The following is a 20445-nucleotide window of genomic DNA, read 5'->3' on the forward strand; positions in this document are numbered from 1 at the left end:
CCTGTCACTAGTTGGAAAAGACTTGAAACTGGGGCAGATGTTCATTGAACAATGACTCCAAACATACACCCAGAGCTTCAAAGTAAAGATTTATCAAACTTACAGTACTCTTGTGTTGGAATGGCCCACTCAAAGTCCAAGCATAAATCCAGTGATTATCTTGCAAGACTCGAACATTTATGTTAACAGATTCCTTTCATCTAATCTGACTCCACTTGGAACATTTTTTACAAAATAAATTGTATAGTTTTCATTTTCTAGTCATGCAAATCTGCTAGATACATAACCCAAAAAACTTGCTTATGTACTTCTCCAAAGAAATGCCTCAGAGAAGCTAAATAAAAATACACCTCATTTTCTGGCTCTTCCTTTGTAGTTAACTAATAATATAAAACAAACCAATCATTTTGTTTTTGCTTCACAGTTGCATAACATGTTAATTTGTTGGATAAAATCCCATTAAAATATACTGGGATTCGTGGCTGTGATGTAAAGACATTCAATGGATATGAATACTTTTACAAGGCTTTGCAAGTTGACTGTAGATCCTAAAATATTTTACTATGTCTGTGGCAGCAGAATTTGATACAAAAGACCCAGAAAAGCAGAAGATAAGCAGGGAGATTTTTGAAGGCTGGTGTGTTGAACAGCGAGCCGTAGAGGTGGACAGCAATCTGCTGCTGCAGGTAGAAGCTCTGGAGAAAAATGTAATATCTGCCAATTTACACATTCAGGTATGTATCTGTGTCTGATTTATAAACTCCAAAATAAAATAAGATTCTTTCAGCACCATAATGGTTATAATGCACAAATGTATCTACTTTAGGGTTGGATGCCTAGTGAACCAAAGTACAACAGTGACGATCTGGTTTATTTTGAACACAAGCCCTTCTCTTCTGTTTCTTTGGAAAACAAAAAATGGGGAGAAACTCAACAGGACAGACTTTCAGGCTTTTTGATGCAACGCTCCAACAACCTTCTTGACATAGCAGTCATCAGGCTTGCAGAGCTGGAGAAGAACATTGAGCGAAGGTAGACCTCAAACTACACACCTCTGATCTGACAGCACAATGTGATAATCATGTTTGTATTTGAGGTAAAGTGAGACAATGGATGGTGCTTTGTAACTAAAAATTACACGGTCTGCTGCTTATTCTTTTTTAAATAAATTCTCCAATGAGTCTTATATTGTCTCTTTACAGCAACAAAGAGGAGGTTGCTCATGGGATGAGACAGTGGCATAAAGCCCTCGGTAAAATCCGCAGTTCAGCACAGCTGTCTCTTTGCATTCAGCATCTGCAGAAATCTTTTGTTTGGAAACAAGACTTCATGAAAGTGGTTGGTTTTTTTCTGATATCTCTCTTTGGTTATATGTTAAAAAATTTTATTGCAACACTTCGACTAAGGAGCATGTGTTTTGTAAACATCCCTAATAGTCATTTGTTCTGAGCTATCTGAAAATAGGCAGTTTAATAGATTAATGTATTACCATCTGAAATGTTAACAGTCATGATTAAACATTTTAATTATCATTTTAAACTTCAGAATAATTATGTATATTTGTCGTTACATTTTTGTTTTACCAGCAGTGCCAGCTCTGTCAAAAAGGAGACAATGATGACCTTCTTTTACTATGTGATGGCTGTGACAAAGGCTGCCACACTTACTGCCATAATCCAAAGATAACCGTGGTACCTGCTGGAGCATGGTTTTGTTCTTCTTGTGTGAGTGAATGATTCCTTTTGACAATTTGTTCTTAATTTTCAACGGACAGATGGTACATTTTTAGATCTCCTAAAATCTTCTGTGTTCCGTCATTCAGGAAAGTGGTCAAATCCCTCCCGATGGGAAGCAACAAAACCAAACAGCTGGAGGAAAGCATAAAAGCAGTGAGGTAAAACAAAACTGTAAGCCATCTGTGAAGGGAGAGCTTGTCAGTGAGGAGGTTGCCAGCAGCAACAACATGCCAAAAAGAGGTTCCAAGGAGTTCAAAAAGAGGAAAGGAGAAGACAGCTCTGAGCCCAGGTTTGACAGCCTTGTCTCCTGTGCAAAAAGGGCCAAAACACCTAACAGTGAGCTGGCTGTGTGTCGGTATGTACATGCACATTCAGAACATACAGCATTTGTCTTTTTTTGTATAAAACAACCATAATATTTTGTTCAAGAAAGTGACACTTGATAGAAAAAGGATGACCAGCTGTTTCTTCCTTTCAGAGTGCTGTTGGCTGAGCTGGAGGCCCATCAGGATGCGTGGCCCTTTCTGAGCCCAGTCAAGCTCAAGTCTGTCCCTGGATACAGAAAAGTCATCAAGAAACCAATGGACTTCTTTACTATTAAGGAAAAACTCATCAACAACATGTAAGTATCAATATCATTGTGCTAAATTGGCCATATGTTTTTTTTTTTTTTTTTACTTATTATGGGTATATACATGTGTATATACACTCCCTTTCAAAAGTGTATACTATATCATGCTTTTCCACATGTCACATTACAGTACCAATTTTCATTGAGTTGATCCATTAGATAAAACCCTACGTTTTTTATGATATGAAGTTTAAAGTAGTGCATAATTAAAAAGAAAATGTTTCCAATGCTTTTTTTTTTTTTTTACAAATAGTCTGAAATGTGTACTTTGACTAAACAATTCTAATGTATACTTATGCTCTGATCTAAATTCTTGCATTGCTGTATGTTTGGGATTGGTATGTTCCTTCTATCTTGATGATGCTCAGTAATGTTCTCAAGCAGACCTATGAGGCCCAAAAGCAATATTTATGTTCTGACTCAAAACTGAATTGAATCATATTTACTTTTGATTTTGGGTTACGAGTGTAAAGCCAGTTGAAAACATTTTTTAAACCACTTCAAAATTGTGCCCCATTTGAAGTTAATCTATCTAAAAAAAATCATTAAAATAAATTTAACTTCTCAAAATGTAAATAAACTTCAAAGAGTAGGAATCATTTTTGCAAAGTACTGTAAATAACTATATATAAAAGTCTAGTGTGTAAATTAAACTGTTCTTTTATGATTACAGGTATTTAAATCAGGAGAACTTCATTATTGATGTGAACCTGGTTTTTGATAACTGTCAAAAATTTAATGAAGACGACTCTGAAATTGGACAAGCCGGCCACAGGATGAAGAGATTTTTTGACAAACGATGGACCGAGTTACTGCATTGAAAAAAAACAACAAAAAAAACCCACAGTTGACGCAGCAATATTATTCTTTATAATTAAAGCTCTGGCTTTCACTTTTGACCAGATCGCACACCTTTTGTAAACACTGATGTGCAAAGTCAATAAAGGTAACAGGAAAGACTTGTGGAATGTCTGGTTGTGTTGAATACTGCCTTCTTTAATAAAATACACTTCATCCTGAACCCAGTGTTGTCAGAAATCCAATTTATCAAGTGGATATATGTGTTTTTTAAAAGATTATATTCAAGTTCTTGTCATGGGTATTGGATTTCACAAATATTATTATTATTATTATTATTATTATTATTTTAGAAAACCTGATATACAAAGTACATGAACTATTTGACTCTGGCCGACAGAACTGCATGAAACCGCAGGATTACTGACAGGTAGCTGCATGTGAAAGTGAATAGATTCCCCCCAAAATTGGCCACAACAAAACGCATGAAATTAGCTTAGGAGGAGCAGCAGAACAGACTGGAATGACCCAATTCATTGCTAATTTCTAGGGATCACATAAGTGGCAAATTCACAGAAAATGTATACATTAGTCAATGTTTCACAGATGCTGATCATACTTATATTCATTATCCACAGTTTCTCAGGATCTTTGCCATAATATGTAAAGCTAAAACTGCTCTTCTGCCTGCTTAGTTTTGCGAACCAATCAGCCAATTTCAGTGACCCAAATTATGCAGCAGATTAGTTGTGTTTTTTTGTATTTGGTGGAAAAACACCACTGGATTGTACCTTTAAATAGTTTTTAACTGTTAACTATACTCTAAAACAGCAACTTAGGAAATTAAAGGGGAAAAATCTTTGTATAACTCCTGGTTTCTGCTTACATTGAGTCAACTATAAACACTGTAAAAAAACAAAAACAAACTATAAACATTGTGTAATGCAATAACTAAGCGTCACTGGGCTGATAACAGGCAAGTTAAATTTTATTGGTGTGCTGTAGGCGGAAGCAAGTAAATACTTCATAACGAACAAGGGTCTCATTTCTTGCTAAGAGTTTTCAACAGCGACAGAACAGCAGGCAGAAAGTAGAATAGCTTCTTCCTGCTTGTTCATTCGGACCATTTGCGTCACCCTGAGATTGATTTACGGCCAGAATCAACAGATGCCAACATGGTCTCTTTAATTCATACAATTCGAGATCATACAGACGAGATCAGCTGCTGTGCCTTCTCTCCGTCTGCTCTGGCGACCGGATCAGCTGATAAAACTCTCCGGGTGTACAGCACGGCGGACTTTAAGGAGTTTCCCTTCTCTCCTCTGACGGGTCACGGCTACGGGGTTCACCGATGCTGCTTCAGCTCCTGCGGCAGCTACCTGCTAAGCTGCTCCACGGACGGCTCCGTCATAGTTTGGAGCTCGGAGACAGGTGAGCTACTCTCGGCGGTGGAGCACCCGGGCCGCAGCCCGCTCCGAGTCTGCGCGTTGGCGCCGGACTCCTGCCTCCTGCTGGCGGGTGCCTGTGATGGCACCGTGGCCCTCTGGGACTTCCCTTCCAAGACACTGCGCAGGTATACTTGGGCCTTACTCGTTTCTGATACCAGACAGTATTTGTCTGAAAGTATTCTTAAATGATATGGGCTTGTCCACTGCTGACACTGCTGGAAATGTGCTATGTTATCACAACAGCAACAGTAACATTTCTTCATCCATTCATTTTTTTTGTACTTTCCTTAAAAAATAAACAACCTCTTTATCTCCCCATTGTTGCCCTACTTGCTAGAGAATTGTAAAGGGGAAAACAAAACATACCGGCAGAAAGAAAAACCACTTTTTTATATATATATATATATATGAGTCCAAAGGTCAGCAGGAGGTCATCCAGATTTAATTTAGTTTAATTATGGATGCTAATCAAATGTTTAATTGAAGTCGGCAGACCCAAAAAGGAGCCTGAACCACAATAATGTAAATGTAATGAAATAACCTTTGATTGAGAAATATAGAATTAAATGTTACATCTTAGCATTTTTATTCGTCTTACAAAAAGTCTAACTAAATAAATCATTTTGTTAATGAACACAGTTAGAAAGTGGGTTGATTGTAAAGTTCATTAAAAAGAACTTTTAAATCACACCAAGATTGCTTGTGTTGAGCTATACACATCTAATCTTTTCATAGATGTAGTTCTGGGGTAATTTTTAATGCTACATTTGAAACCTCTCAAGTTGACCTAAAATAGCAAAACAAATCACGTCATTTCTGATTTGGATATTGCCAATCAACACATGAGCTGTGTTAAATTATGTTGTTTTGTGTTTGTGTTGAATATTACTGTAACTAGTAACAATCTTCCTATCCAGCCTAACGATCATGCTTGTTATTGTATAATATGTATTAAAAAGACATCAGCATATTTACATGTACACCTTTAAATTAAGATTTTAATATATTCCTGACTAAATGGGATGGCAGCAGATACAAACTCCTGAAAAAACTTACTGCTTTCAGTTTAAGTGTGGCTCCCTCCAACACTGTAAGTGACCCTCATCTGAAAACCTTCTGGAATCACCCCTGATGGTAGAGTGCCTGTTCTGTGTTGGAGTAGTAATTTAAAAAAAAAAATCTGACTGACACCTTTAATTCAAAGTGAGACTCAAGGTTAGCTCTCAGCTCTGAAAACCACAGTTTGACAGACGAACTGAATCAAAAAGCTCTCACACTTGTCGCTTTTGGCAACATCTCTCAGCCTTCTGCAGCAGATGGAGTCATCGTACAGCTGTCACAACGTTCTCCTCAGCAGCTTTTTTCCCCCTCCCATCAGTGACAAACTTTAAAGCAGAAAATAATCCTAAAAGTGTGTTAAAAAACAATGCACTCATTAATCTAATCATTTTAGGATACTGAGGACAACGTCAGTATTTTTGAGCTAATAAAGTTTAATATAAAAACACGTATTCATTTCAGGTCAACTTGAATGCAGACAACGTATACTTATTTTCAAGAAAAATGAATGCTTCCTTCTTGTCAGAACTCTTATTGAGCTCTGTCTCTCTGATTAAACCTCTCATCTCAACAGAATTGTACAAGGTCAAACATTTTCACAAAAGGCCTTCTTTATCTTTTAAACAAACTGCTCTAATAATTTTCTCCCGCAGATGTGCTGCAGCAAGTGAAGCCAGCATTGTGGCCTGCAGTTTCTCTCCCTGCTCTCAGGTTTTTGTGACCGGCTGTACCCAGGGAGACCTCAAACTCTGGGATGATCACATCAGCCTTCTGCTTGCTCAGAAAGACGCACATGATTTGGGCGTCACCTGCTGCAGCTTCGCACCTCACTTCAAAATTGGTGAGTTAAGTAAACTGGAAATAGTTTTAAAAACATGTTGCAAAAATGTATATGCCTAAATATTATGGAAGGTAAAGATTTCTTAATACAGATATGGAAATTATTTGCATATTCATTGCAGCAATAATTATAGCCACAGGTTTAACAACATGGGTTGAAAAAACATCTTTTTGATGTTGAAGTTATTACTGTAAAAGTGTGGGGTCACCTGAAAGTTGTGCGTGAGAGATGTATTCGTAATCTAAACAATTTGAGGATCTTGGATAAGGTGGACCGGACATATTTTGTTGAGTCAGTATGTAGGGTTTAATAGTCTTACAAAAGAGTACTGTCAAACTGAATAAAAAAGATCCTTCAACAAAACACACCTTTTAAGGGTGTCTACACTTTTACATCACAAATTAATCTCATGTGTTTTACAACTCAAGTCATGTTCCACTTATTTATCTACTCCTCTGACAAATTGATAGGGAGCTTGGTGTCCTCAGTTTCTTTTAAAAATCCAACATTGTTTTTAGTCCACTAATCAAATGTCTCTTTTCAAAACACTACTTTTTTAAAGAATACTGCTGGTTAGTGGTTTCTATACTAACATGCTGTCATAACATATTTGTCTTCCTCTCTTGCTGGTTTGATCATGCATGAACGCTGAGTTTTTTCCCACTTACTCTGCAGAAGACTCCTGTATGGAGCTTCGACTGGCCTCCTGTGGAAAGGACAGTCTTCTGAAAATATGGATTGTTTCTCAGCGTGAGGGAGCAGGTAGGCTGACTCCCTGAGCCCCGCATGCTTCCTCAACCAAACACTCCTTTAATCTGTTGTCCAGGACAGAGAGAGAGAGAGAAACACTCTGCTGACTGGGACAACCTTGATATCTCTCTCTGCTGAATACAATCATTTTATGGGGTTTAAATCAGAGATGGACTCATTAATAATGTATTAAGACTTCCTCCTGAAACACTGCAGCACTGGGGGATTCTCTGTTATGCGTGTGTGTCCATATGCAAATGATCTGGAAGGTCACCAGGTGCAAACAGACACATTTTGCTGTTCAAGCTCCAGCAGAGGAAGCAGAGTTCACATGTCCTTCACGGGTTGTATAACCAGGTTACAAGGTGCATTTTCGTAATGTGCTTGGGCATACAACTGTGCTGGTTCCTTCGATGCGTTGCCGTGGTAACGGTCATTCTCTGTAGGATTTGTTGGCAATGCATGGCAACCCAAGTCCATGGTGATATACAGTATATATACTGTATATATAGCACAAACCAAAAGTTTGGACACACCTTTTAATTCAATGAGTTTCCTTTATTTTCATGACTATTGACATTGTAGATTCACACTGAAGGCATCAAAACTATGAATAACACATGTGGAAATATGCACTAAACAAAAAAGTGTAAAACAACTGAAAATACCCCTTATATTCTAGTTTCTTCAAAGTAGCAACCTTTTACTGTGATTACTGCTTTGCACACACTCTGCATTTTCTTGATGAGCTTCAAGAGGTCGTCACCTGAAATGGTTTTCACTTCATAGGTGTGCCCTGTCAGGTTAATAAGTGGGATTTCTTGCCTTATAAATAGTCATGAAAATAAAGAAAACCCATTGAATTAGAAGGTGTGTCCAAACTTTTGGTCTGTACTGTATATATATATGGTTTGTCCTTGTTTCAGTTCTTTGTCATGCTGTTGCTTAGATATGAGACTGCAACTGTCTTGCATTTAAGAAAAGTGTATTTATTCTTTTGCATGACTATGAAACAGGAATTACAGAATAAGGTGATTAAAAGAAGCAACTGGTCAACTTTAAAATTGGGATTTATGCTTTTGTGGCACATTACTTTTGAACATTTTGACTTGCAGCTAATGAAATCCCAACGTGAACCTTCGAAAGCTAGCACATTGAACCATTTTAAAAGGGATTATTATAATGTTTATTGTAGCCTACACAAATGACAGTTGTCCAGCAGACAATCCCACCCTCCTAAAGAGGGTAAGCCAAAAGAAGTCATTTTTAGAAGAAGCTGACTGTTTAGAGTGCTCTCTGAAAGTATATTAGTGGAAAGTTGAGTGGAAGGAAAAAGTGTGGCACAGTAGGGTTTAGATGTGATGTGTGTTCACACTGCCAAATATATCATTATCTGGTTCCATAAACATTAAACCAGGAATAATTGAGATTCATTTGCCAGAAAATTCTCCTAAACCCCACAGAGAATATAAAAGTGAGATGAGACACCAACAGCTCCCTCTGGCCGTAGAAGAAGCGCCTCTCTGGTTCATTAGTACTGTCGGAGATACAGACTACCATGCATACTCATACTACAGCGAATCCCAAATACTGGTGAATAAAACATGTCTTTTGACTGTTCAAGGAAGCTGAAAAAGGCAAGACTGAACAAGTTTGCGGGAAAACAGATTAATTCAGGGATACCAAAAATCCCCTGAAGATTGTTTTTCAATTAGTTATAACCCATTTTAAAATCTGAGTTGAAATGTGTTCAGTTTCTTCCCCAAATAGTAAAAATCTTTTATCTCTGGACAGCTGACAGCAGGTGGCAGAGCTGCAGCACAGAGGAGAGTTAGCAGAGAAATTAAAACTTTTTTCTGTATGTACAGGGGGGAAAAAGTGTCAAGTCAACAGTTTAGGATGTATAACAATTCTAAATCCCTCTCAACCTTTTCTCTGTGTGTGTGCGTGTGTTCATGTTCACCTGCAGTGTGGACCATGATGCTTCTTCACATTCTCACTGGTCAAACGGCTCCAGTTCTGTCCTGCGCTTTCTCTGCTGATGGAGAGCTGGTGGTCTCTGGGTGAGAACCTCATCATACCAACATAAAGCCTGTTGTGCTAACATGCTAGCTATAAAGAGTATGTAGACATGGCCAAAATTGTTGCTGCCCCTCTATTAATGACCAAAAAGCCCTCAATGATAACGTAAATAACTTGAAAATGAAAGTAAAGTAATAATGAACAAAACTTTACAGAAAATTAATCAATGACAATCAGACATTACTTCTGAAATATTGTTAAGCAGAACTGTTTTTTTTTAAAAGTAACTAATGAAACAGGCCTAGACTAAATTGATGGCACTTCTAGAAAAAAAATTGGATAAGTTTTTACATAAGTCTTTAATTTACAAGCTAAGGTCGGAGCTGCATGATGTGTAAGTCTCTGATAGGCATTGCTGTTCATTAAAGGCAATTTATTGCTCCATACGTAATTGCATTACTCTTTATTATCTTTTGAATATATTGTTGGCTGCCTTTGCTTCTGTGAAGGATTGTTATGTTGTTTTTTTGTGAGTAAGCAGCAGATGCTACTGCTGAGTGTAGACCTTCCTGTTCTCTCAGTCAGCCACAGGAGGAATGCACTTTATTATAAAGCTGCTGTTGGTTCCTTCTGTTGCTCTTGGCTCAAAGTCAAACACACTGAAGATTAATCTGTTTCTTATTCTTGTCTTCCTCAGTTTTTAAAAACTCATACATGACTACATGATTAATCTGTGGTGTAAATGCATACATATGGATTCTGAACACGAGGTGACCTTATTTACTGTAATTATTACAGATCGGTGGATAAAAGTGTAACAATATACAATGCCGTAAGTAATGTTCACAAAGTGTCTTTTTTTAAATTCCTTCTCAGTTCACAGTGATATAAAGATGACTTCTGAATCAAACATGTCTCATCCCTGTAAATAAGAACTCAAAACATTCCAGTTGAACAATTTGCACTTTGTTCACAGAACCTGGGAACCCTGCTCCACATTTTGAAGCAACATGACAGGTAAATTACCCAGCCTCCTGCTGCGATGCAATCTCTGCAGGTCTCAGCCAAGCAGCAAAATATGGAGCCCGGGCGTTTCAGATCAAAATGTGCGATTTCTGCTTGATTAGTTTCTCCCAGAAGTTCTGGGTGCAGTGATGCAACAGTATATTTCTGCTTTCTGCACAGTCATTGATGTGGCACTGCAGGTAAGAACCATCAGAGCTCTTTGAAGTGTCTGAAAGGATTTAGGGATCTTTTTTTGTGGCTCAGGGAAACAGATTTTTGAGGCTGATCTCTTCCTGTGCCACTTTCAGGTTGTTACAAACACCCTTCACTTTCCTGTTATGTCGCCTTCCTATAGATATGTGACAGCGGTCGCTCTGTCTCCTGCCTATGGCCTGATGGCAACTGGCTCAATGGACAGATCAGTAAATGTGTGGAAGATTGGAGGAGATGGATATGAAGAAACTGGTAAATACTGTTGCAGTTGAGTTTGTCACTTTTTAATGTCTTGAATAAACCTGTATTTTAAAATTTGATGGGAAAAAAACCCTTCAGAGATCACTGCATAGTTAAAATCCAAAGTTCCTATTTGTCTACAAGAGGAGTAATGATGTTTATATTATGATGTTGCAGCCGGATAGACTATCTCTGATCCTCATAGAGCTGTTGTAATGGAGGGAGAAATGCTACTATAAGCAGGAACAAGAAGTTTCTGCTTATAGTGAAAGAAAACATGCATTCGATAGACATCTGAACAGCTCTTCCATCTGCCGTTCATCAGCATGATGTTGATAAAAAAAAATTCCCTCTCCTCTAAAACCTGTCTTTTAATACTCCTCCACCGCTGCCACTCCACGTCTTCACTTTAATCTTGTTTCTCTCTGTCTTTTCACAATGAACTTATTTCCTTTCATGTTTTTCTGCAGCGGCTGAATCACAGCAGGTGCCATGTCAAGGTAAATAACCGTCACTGTGTTTTTCTGTCTGAGTCCATCAAGTATTCAGGTGATTTATTTGAATGTCTTATCGTAAAACTGCATTTTGTGTAAATTGCTCACGTAGTGGTGTCTCGCACAAGCAGTTGTTGACCCCCTGAAAAATATCTTCTTTTGGTGTGTCTGACTAGAAAATAAATCTGTGGCTAGTATTCTTTTTGAACACAAATTCTATTTGTTGTTCAAATCTTGCTACAGTTCATATAGTCCAACTTATTTATTTCAGCCATAGCCAAGGTTTCTGAGGTAAACACAGCAAACAACATGTTGAAATGCTGAAGAGGTGCTTGCTCCATAAATCACCAGCGCTGTATAAACTCTTATCTTGAACTGCACAGTGGCGTTGTTGACTTGCAGCAAGAAGGTTCTGGGTTTGAATCCTGGTTTAGGGTCTCTGCATGTTCTCTCTGTGCATTCATGGCTTCTATACAGTTATTCTGGTTTCCTCCCACAGTGAAAATACATGACTAATAACAATCTGAAAAGTGTGGCATATCTCTTAAGGTGTATCGACAAGATTTTCACATTTATTCTGAACTGTTTTCACCATCAAGTTGGATGGAGAGAGTCTCTAAATCATTAAGATTTCTTAAGCCTTTCCACAGATTCTCAATTAGATTTAGATCGGTAACTTTTCTGGGACGTGAGCTCTCTGCTCATCATCAACTCTGATCAGTTTCCTTGTGCGATCTGAAGAAAATGATCCTACAGCATTCTGCTGCTGATATTCAGAGTTGGTTTTTCACTACACGCACTGCGCAGGCCAGAAAAATGTTTTAGTTTTGCCTAATCAGAGTGTCTTCCATGTGTTGCTGTGTTCTCTTTATGGTTTGCAAGCTATAAAGATGGTTTTCCATGCCTTTTTTTCCAGATAACTTTTATCTTGCTACGCTTCCATGAAGGCCCTATTAGTCCAGTGTATGACTAGTGGTTGTGTTATCAGATACTCCCACCTAAGCTGTTGAGGTCTGAATACCCTCCAGTTACCAGGGGGCTCTTGGTGCCTTCTCTTTCAATGATGCTGTCCTTACCAAGGCTGTATGCTTGGGTGAATGACCAGACAAAATGCACTCTATTTTGCATGTAAACATTTTATTATAAAAAATATATATGTCCTTTTTTTTAATATAACTATAGGTTTAAGTAGGTACATTTATAGATTTTATTTATTTTCTTTTAAAAGTGAAACAAAAAGACTAAGATCTAAAGGATGCAGTCTGGAACTGCTCTGACTCCAGTGAATCTTCCCTGATTTTGGCTTAGTGTTCCAATGAGTCAGCCCCTTAGACTGGGAGACTCCAGATGATACACTGTATCAGCCAGGATTACACCAAAAAAGGCCTCTCGCTTTCCTCATGGCTTCACAAACCTACAAAGTTAGCATTTCTCCATACACTTTAAGTGTTAAGTCTTGGGAAATCTGTGCTTTTGCGTAAACTACATCACTGTAAAAGCTTCTTGACAAAAAATTTAACTACACTGTTAAGGATTCTAGCTGTCCTTCACTACACTGTTCTATAATGATGCCTCAAACAACAAAAGTTTAAAGATTACAGATCTCTTGAGTTTCTGTGCCTTCACTCCATAAAAAACTTACATGAGATAAAATGTTAAAATTACAGTAGAAGGACTTGATTTAAAACTATTTTACAACTGTGTTTGTGGATTTTTATGGGTGGGTGCAGATGAAAGTAATTATCGCTCCCATATCGGATTGTGTCTTAAGGGAGTTTGTCCTTTCTGTTGAGATTGGGAGGAAACTGTTTGTTTGTAGGAGATTGGGCTGTAATAGCTCAGCACTTCCTCCTAGCCTGTTGGGTTGTTGTTTTTTTTTTGCAGGAAGGAAACTGCCAGGTCACTCCAGGTTGCTGCTTGCTGATTGGACAGAGGAGGATGTGCAAAGCTGGCTGTGCGAAGAAAGACTGGATGAGCTCGTCATGATTTTTAAAGCCAACAATATTGATGGGTCAGAGGTGAACCACATGAGCAAGGAGACTGTGGCTGAACTGGGAATAGGTGAGGACAGAGAATTGATAGGATTAAAAAGCACCTTACTGTTTCTCATAACAATTATCATCTCTATTGGCTATCATGCCACCTTAAACATTGTTCCCAAAAAATTATTTGATCTGTAGTGACAAAATTCCCAGAATTGGATGCTTTCTTCTGCGGAGCTTGATGAGAGTTGAGCTAAAATGTCCAAGTTGACATTATCAAGCTATGTTGACATTATCAAGCTATGTTCCCATTCTGCTGTCAAGATCAGCTGAAGCAATTAGAGCATTTTATACATTACCCAATTTATTATAATAGAACAGACAGAGCATCTGCATAGCTAGACATGAGATTATGCACTGTTGTGTCATTGTCGAGATTTAGAAACTTATTCTTACATAGAGTTTGGATAAAATATGCAATTTTGTCATATTGTTTATTATTGTCAGAGCTTGCAACAGCTCAGAAATGTGATGTTGCATTCAAAAATAATTTAGTGGTGTTGCTCCAGTGACACTGCCTGCTATCACTCTGCATGTCCTTCAAAACAGTAGGCAGGACGTTAGCTGAGAGCAAACACTCTCCAGATCAAATACATTTGACCTGCTCCCGTTGTGCTGTTATTGAATTAGAGTCAAACGATCAAGGATAAATGCTAACTTTCCTAATTGGTCAATTTAAGGTTACTAGCTATGCATCTACCACTGCAAAATGGCCAATAATTCCTGTAGCTTGAAAATGTATCTCAAACAATTTGCATTTCTGCTTCATGCATCTAAAACCCTGTAAGGTATTTCTTAAAATGAGCCATTCAGCATTAGTCACTTCATCAGTTTAATTTTGTGGGGTTGGTGTTAAAGGTAAAAGCAAAACCAAACTCTCATTTCAACTTTCAGATCTTAATCTTTATGTCACACATTAGTGTTAAAACATAGAACTTCTGTCTCCAGTCTAAACACAAAAAACATCTGATTCTAATTACAAAACTCACTGCATTACAATCCTGACTGTACTCAGACTAAAACCCATTTTGTTTGCTTTAATTGTAAAGCAGCAGACAGCAAACCAGCTTCGCATGCTGCTCAATGATTCAAAGCATGCCCCATACCATCGCTACATGTTTAATATGGAGGACAGCTCTCATCATTACCGCAGAAGAAATGGACAGATTGGCACATTTTTTGTCATGCTGTGCGACCTACATCCCCACAGTACAACACATAATTTTCTATGCATGCAAATAGTGTGTGCATTTGCATAGGCATACACTCACCCTCTTTCTTTCTCGTGCAGACACACACAGCAAGTGAGATTTCAGTAAACTTTATGAAATATTCATTTCGCCCCCCACCCCCACTCCATCAAATTATCAATCTAAATGTAAAGTGGACGGTATAGTACTTGTGATGAAAGATGCTGGAGTGTATAGAAATCCTAAACGAAGTATTACTTTGAAGTGCAACTTTTCTAACATTGTTTATTAGCTCAGTAACAACTTGAGGGGTTCAAGGAGTTCAGCCTGATTGAATGCTGTCATTTTTCCAGCATGATTCAGGCTGGCTGTACTGCTGTCTTCTGTTGCTTGTTTTTTTCTCAACACATTAGCATCTAAGCTGCCTTGTTGATATAATCATAAGCTGGATCAGCACTTGATGGGTTAACTGGTTCGTAGCAACACACATTTTTTTTCTGTAGTACTTCAGTCTTTTTTCCTCGTCCGTATTGATTTTCTGCTTTATGAAAAGTAAAGGCGCTATTCAGTGCAAGACTAGTTTCTGTCTTATAGAAGTTGATTGGAATGATGTTTTCAGACTAGAGGCTGAGTAATTTCTCCTTGAACATAGGTAAAATGCCTACGAGTGTAGCCTTGGTACGTCATTGCTTTCACTACGACATGTTGGAGAGCAATACACAGTCAGGAGCATCAGGTTAGATTTAACAGTATCTATTCAAATAGAATGATTTTTCCAACAGACCAAAATGTACGAAAAAAAGGAATTTCAAATGCTTTATAGACAGTTTTCAAGGAATTGGAACTAGTAAGTTTTTCTTGTACTTGGAAGATAAATTAAAATCTAGGACCTTGAAGAAGAATGTTTACAGAATATGGCATACAGCTGGTCTTTATGATTCCCTCTTTGTTCTCCATCAAACTAATGAGGCGTTTGCAAAACGGCTGGATTTATACTGAGATTAAACAACATAAAACAGTTAGTTAGTTATAATGAGCTAAAGTATGAAATGATGTACAAGTGTGAATACTTCTGCAAATAAGACATGAGCAAATGTTTTCTTTATCTTTGTGTACAATTCAGCTCCAAGCCTATTTACAGTGATCATCAGACTGCGCCTAACAGATTGCATTAGCAAGTCCAGAGCACTGATGGTGAAAATACATTATAGTCAGCATTTCTGAAAAGGTTGCAGAGTTTCAGAAGTTAAGTTCAGGCCATAGCTTTTGCTATTGCCATTGGCACAATCCACATTTCACAAATTGAGAGAAAATGTTTTTATTTGCTAAACAGGAGCAGATCATAAGCTATGATAAAGAGGATGGATGATACAGCTCCTGCAACAACCTAGTGAATCTAAACATGCACTTGATGCCTGTAGTTTTTCTTTCTCCATGTTTCACAAAGTTCACGTTCTACCTCAAAGAAATGGAGCGTAGAAGTCTGAGTATCTGAAACCAATGTGCTTAAAATTTTACAAGGTTAAGAGAAGCACAAAAAATAAAATAAAGTGCCTCAGTATCTGTCCACCTAGCAAGCTAAACATCTATATCAGTCTTAATTACTTTTCTTAAGATCCATAGCATAAATTAATGTAAAATGAAAGCAGGAATAGGTTTCTGACAGATTTAGACATTGGGTTTGGGGGCTACAAATTATACAGAGTAACAAGTGGCACAAATGATGGCAGTTCATTTGCACTAAAAATAATAGATGTGGTTCAGATGGAGGGTATCAAAATGGCACATGGGAAGGAAGTGGCATCTTTCACATCTCTTCATATACAAGCAGCAGGAGGACCTGCTTAAGAGACTTGCATTTTAAAAAACCTCTAAAACAATCATCAGCAGTATTTGGTATAATTTGTATTTTAGTAGTTTCTGTATTTGTTTAAAGATGAATATACCATTATGAGTTGGGTCAAACATTTTGAGTTTCCTTTTAGAAACTTCTCACAATATTTAGGTTTGTGGGTCGCCTTTTTCACACAGTTTTTCAGTTCAATCCACAAAGTTTCTATGAGACTGAGACTGAGAACAGGGGTTTTGTGATTGTCACTCAAAAACTTAACTAATTTGTCAGGGTGCTTCAGATCATTCTCCATTTGGAAGACCCATGTGTTCTTTAGCTTTAATTTCTTAGCTGACGTCTTGAGATGTTGCTTTAATATTTACAAATTATGTTCCTTCCTCAAATTGATAACTGTTTTGTAAAGTACACCCATCCTTCGTGCATCAAACCTCCACTTCTGATGCTGCCACCCCTGTATTTTTGGGGGGGGATGGTGTTCTCAGGCTTCCTCCATTTTTCTTCAAATGTTATTTTGATCAGTTTGGACGATCACTCCAATTTTAGTTTCATCAAACCACAGGATATGTCTTTGTAAAATAAGATCTTTGTCCTTTTGCCTAGCCTTTAAAATGAAACGAGATGTGCATGGTGTCGCATTATCATGCAGGGAAAATGGGTTTAAATATGTTGAATCATTCAGTGCCCTTACTGTAATAAAATTGTCAAGACTTTAAAAGTCATGCTAGAAAATGTCACTGCAGCTGCTGTTACTGCCTGAATGAGACATGCTTCTCAGTGGCACAGCCATTACCCACAGACACGCAACTAATCATGTGCAGCCATAAAGGTCGGCCCTCCCTTTTAGCTGTTCAAGAAATTTGCTGCAGATGACAAATTCAGAGGCTGCCGTCAGTAGGCGGAGACATGCAGCTGCATGTGGAGAGATTTTTCCTCTTTTGGACCTGCTGGATGTTTACTCTCAGGCAGAATAAGAGGAAATGTTAAGTTGCCCGAGCTGAGGAGCAAAACGTCTGGCTCTTCGTGACTCAGCACAGATTTATTTCTGGTTTTTGTTAAGTCAGTTTTAGTCAGTCTGCTGTGATTTTAGTTAGCTCAACAGGAAGTAACAAGAGATTGAACTGATCTCATGTTAAAAAATAAAAACTCAAAAATGTTCATTTTCAAATTCATACCGACTGAAACTATCTGGTTGTGGTTTTGCAGAGTCTGTAGGTCTTCGTGGACGTCTCCTGAGGAAAATTGAGGCCCTGAAGGCAGAGCAGAGCGGCTCAGAAGCTCCGAATGAGTTTCTGTGTCCAATCACCACAGAGTTGATGAAGGATCCAGTCATAGCTGCAGGTTTGTTCACATTAAAACCGTTGTCCCCTAGCATGTGCTTCATCAGACACGGTAACTCAGTTCTCTGCCATTGCTGTAGTTCTCAAACATAAACTGGGTGTCTGTTCCTCAGATGGGTACTCCTACGAACGAGAATCTATTGAGAGATGGATCGGAGGCAAGAACAAAACAAGCCCAATGACCAACCTGCCCCTCCAGACGACTCTGCTGACCCCCAACAGGTCCCTGAAGATGGCAATAACCCGCTGGAAGTCCAGTCAGTAAACCAGCAGCTCATTTTACATTTTCTAAAATGCCACAGGTACTTAAACTACTGTAATTGCCAGAAAGGTAATAAGTGTTCTCATTACTGAGTCAGTTTGCTGCTTTGTTGAGTTTCACTTCAGAAACTGATATAGATAATTACCAGATTTATTTCAAATATATTAATCAGTCAGCTTGTTTTTTGTGTTATATCGTAGAGCTTTCAATGTTACAATATGATTCTAATGATAATTTATTGAATTCAGCGCCTTGAATGTTTATTAGAACTTTGATCAAAATGAGAAAACAGTTTATTACCGGAATTTAATTCCAAGAGTGAATGTGTTAATTTTGTCTACAATGGATTATAGCAAATAAAACCTCCAAAATAAAGAAAATCAGAATACTTCAGAGCACCAATAACAAAATAGTTTTTTAATGTAGATTTATTAGCCTACTAAAATGCGTACAATACTTGGCTAGGGTTTCTGTTGCATGAATTACTGCTTCAATGTTGTGCGGCATGAAGTCATTCAGGTTGTCTAGATGCTAGAATATTAAGAAAACCAAGTTGTTTTAACAGTGACCTTAATTTTCAAATGAGGCGCAACAATTACTGACATGCGAAAATAAAACTTTGGACCACTGAGCAGCAGTGCTGTCCGTTTTTCTCACTCTTAAAGTTGTTCCAGGTTTAACAGTGGCTTATTGCAAGGAATGTGACACTGGTAGTTCCCCTCTGCACTTCTATGGCTCTGGGTACTTCAAACAAGCTTTTCTGCTTAATGTTCTTTTCTTGCATGTCTTTTTCCATGCACTTTCCATCCACATGTTTAGATACAGCACTCTATGAAAAGCCATATTTGTTAGCCTTTTATATGAATGTCTGCTAGACAAACATCACATCAGGAATAGCTTCAATTCTGTTGGCCATTTGTGCGTTCAAAATTCTTGTTTGCCATGTTCAAAATTTTTGAGAAACTGAATTTAGTTTTTTCTCAACCAATTCTTAATCATCAACTAACAGCAATAAACTATGTTATTTTATAGGGAAGCTATACAATTGTAGTTTGACTTTTGTGCTGAATTATGGAAATACATTTACACTGGCAGTAGTGCTCTTAAACAGTGAAATAGAAGTTTAAAGATGCATGCACTTTTGTTTCTTACTATCTGAAGTTAAATCGGATCAAACTTCTCTTGTTTTTAGCTTTGAATCGCCAGAAAGCTTCTGAACATTTTTTCTTAAGAGAAGTTGTAACTGAATTCATAAGTTTAATTTCAGTGAGAAAAAATGTCTCAACAGTGCATGTAAAATTCTGGTTTTAATTTAATTTTGCATGCAGTTGAAACCAGAATTTGTTTCTTATGCACAATTTATTGTGCGTATGAAAACGACAACTCACAAGATGGCTTGTAGTCAACCTGCAGTTACCTTGTGTTGCCAAAGATGGTGCTCTGCATTGTAAGATTGTCCTTTTTTAAAATCTGTTTAATTACCTTCAGCAGACTTAATAGTTGTATATTTAGACATTTTAAATACTGCAGTAATAATGTGTATGTATTTAAGACAAAAACCCAGGAGACAGATTAGTCTTTTTTTGTTTATTTTTTTTCCTCTCAGTGGGTCTTTATTTCACTCTCGCATGGTGGCAGTAATTTTCATTACAGTATGTGATCACGGCTAATAAAGCTCACAATACTGAAAACATGGTAACAACTGCATTTAATGTACATCATAAAATAAAGCTAATGGCACCGAGCCCCCAAACCACCTCTTTTTTTTTTATATTCCTGTTTTTCTGTTATATAAACTGCAACTGTAGCATGCGTTGAATTCTCATTACTGAGAGTCAAATGCCTTTGTAGCTGTGCAAAAATAACTATATAAAATATATTGCTTTTACAATTAACCAAGCCATTGGCACTGTGAATAAATTAACTAGACAGCAACAACAAGCAGATACAGAAATGATTCAGTGTTAATGATGGCTTATGCAATGTACAAATTTATATTCAACACCATTTCAACAACATTGTGCCTAAAACTCAAAATACACAAGTCTGAACTTGTCAATACACTTAACATAGACCTTCACTAAAAAGAAGAAACAGTACATATTTATATAATATACACATGAGGATCTATAACATCCTTCATAAGTCACAGGAATGCCCATCCCTTAGCTGTTCTTTCAGACGTTTCTCAAAGTACTCAGACCGCATCACTTTTAACACACAGTGTGGTGATAATATTGCTGATTTTTAACTGATACCACAGTTTGGGTTTTTTTGTCCACCAACTGGGTTCTACTCAACAGAACAGACATTCAGAAATTACAGTAATTGGTCAAAGTCTCAAATTAGTTTAACATTCAGACTAAAATGGTTTTCTATTAGGTTCGCCTCATCTCCCAAAACAGACTTACCTCAAACCCTCAATTTCACCATATTATTTGGTAGCTCACCTTGCTCATCTTTTTGGCAGTAGAACCACAACTAATACATTTTGCCAAAGTGTTTTCACTCTATAACTTATGTAA

The 20445-nt window shown here is 37.6% G+C and overlaps 2 protein-coding genes across 8 annotated transcripts in view; both read left to right on the forward strand.

Moving 5' to 3' along the window:
* Positions 1–3388, forward strand: part of LOC114147478 (bromodomain adjacent to zinc finger domain protein 2B-like) — a 33926-nt gene extending 30538 nt beyond the window's left edge. For 4 of the 6 annotated variants that reach the window (XM_028021913.1, XM_028021918.1, XM_028021916.1 and 1 more), the window contains 7 exons: positions 577–734; positions 827–1032; positions 1203–1338; positions 1587–1724; positions 1823–2091; positions 2215–2358; positions 3041–3388. In XM_028021913.1, coding sequence (XP_027877714.1) covers positions 577–734; positions 827–1032; positions 1203–1338; positions 1587–1724; positions 1823–2091; positions 2215–2358; positions 3041–3188 — 1199 coding nt within the window. In that variant the 3' untranslated portion in view covers positions 3189–3388. The remainder of the gene's footprint in view (positions 1–576; positions 735–826; positions 1033–1202; positions 1339–1586; positions 1725–1822; positions 2092–2214; positions 2359–3040) is intronic. The other 2 variants (XM_028021915.1, XM_028021914.1) reach the window with 2 other exon arrangements.
* Positions 3389–4170: 782 nt separating this feature from the next.
* Positions 4171–19957, forward strand: LOC114148560 (WD repeat, SAM and U-box domain-containing protein 1-like). 2 transcript variants are annotated; one of them, XM_028023927.1, is made up of 11 exons: positions 4171–4738; positions 6326–6513; positions 7189–7275; positions 9233–9326; positions 10084–10117; positions 10262–10302; positions 10646–10770; positions 11214–11243; positions 13122–13298; positions 17525–17659; positions 17772–19957. In XM_028023927.1, the coding sequence occupies exons 1-11, from the start codon at positions 4341–4343 to the stop codon at positions 17921–17923; spliced, it is 1461 nt and encodes a 486-aa protein (XP_027879728.1). In that variant the 5' UTR covers positions 4171–4340; the 3' UTR covers positions 17924–19957. The 2 variants fall into 2 exon arrangements, with proteins under 2 accessions (XP_027879728.1, XP_027879729.1); XM_028023928.1 differs by having other exon boundaries at positions 10646–10755.
* Positions 19958–20445: the final 488 nt, after the last annotated feature.

This window comes from Xiphophorus couchianus, chromosome 7 (assembly GCF_001444195.1).
Source record: "Xiphophorus couchianus chromosome 7, X_couchianus-1.0, whole genome shotgun sequence".
NCBI classification, from domain to species: Eukaryota; Metazoa; Chordata; class Actinopteri; order Cyprinodontiformes; family Poeciliidae; genus Xiphophorus; species Xiphophorus couchianus.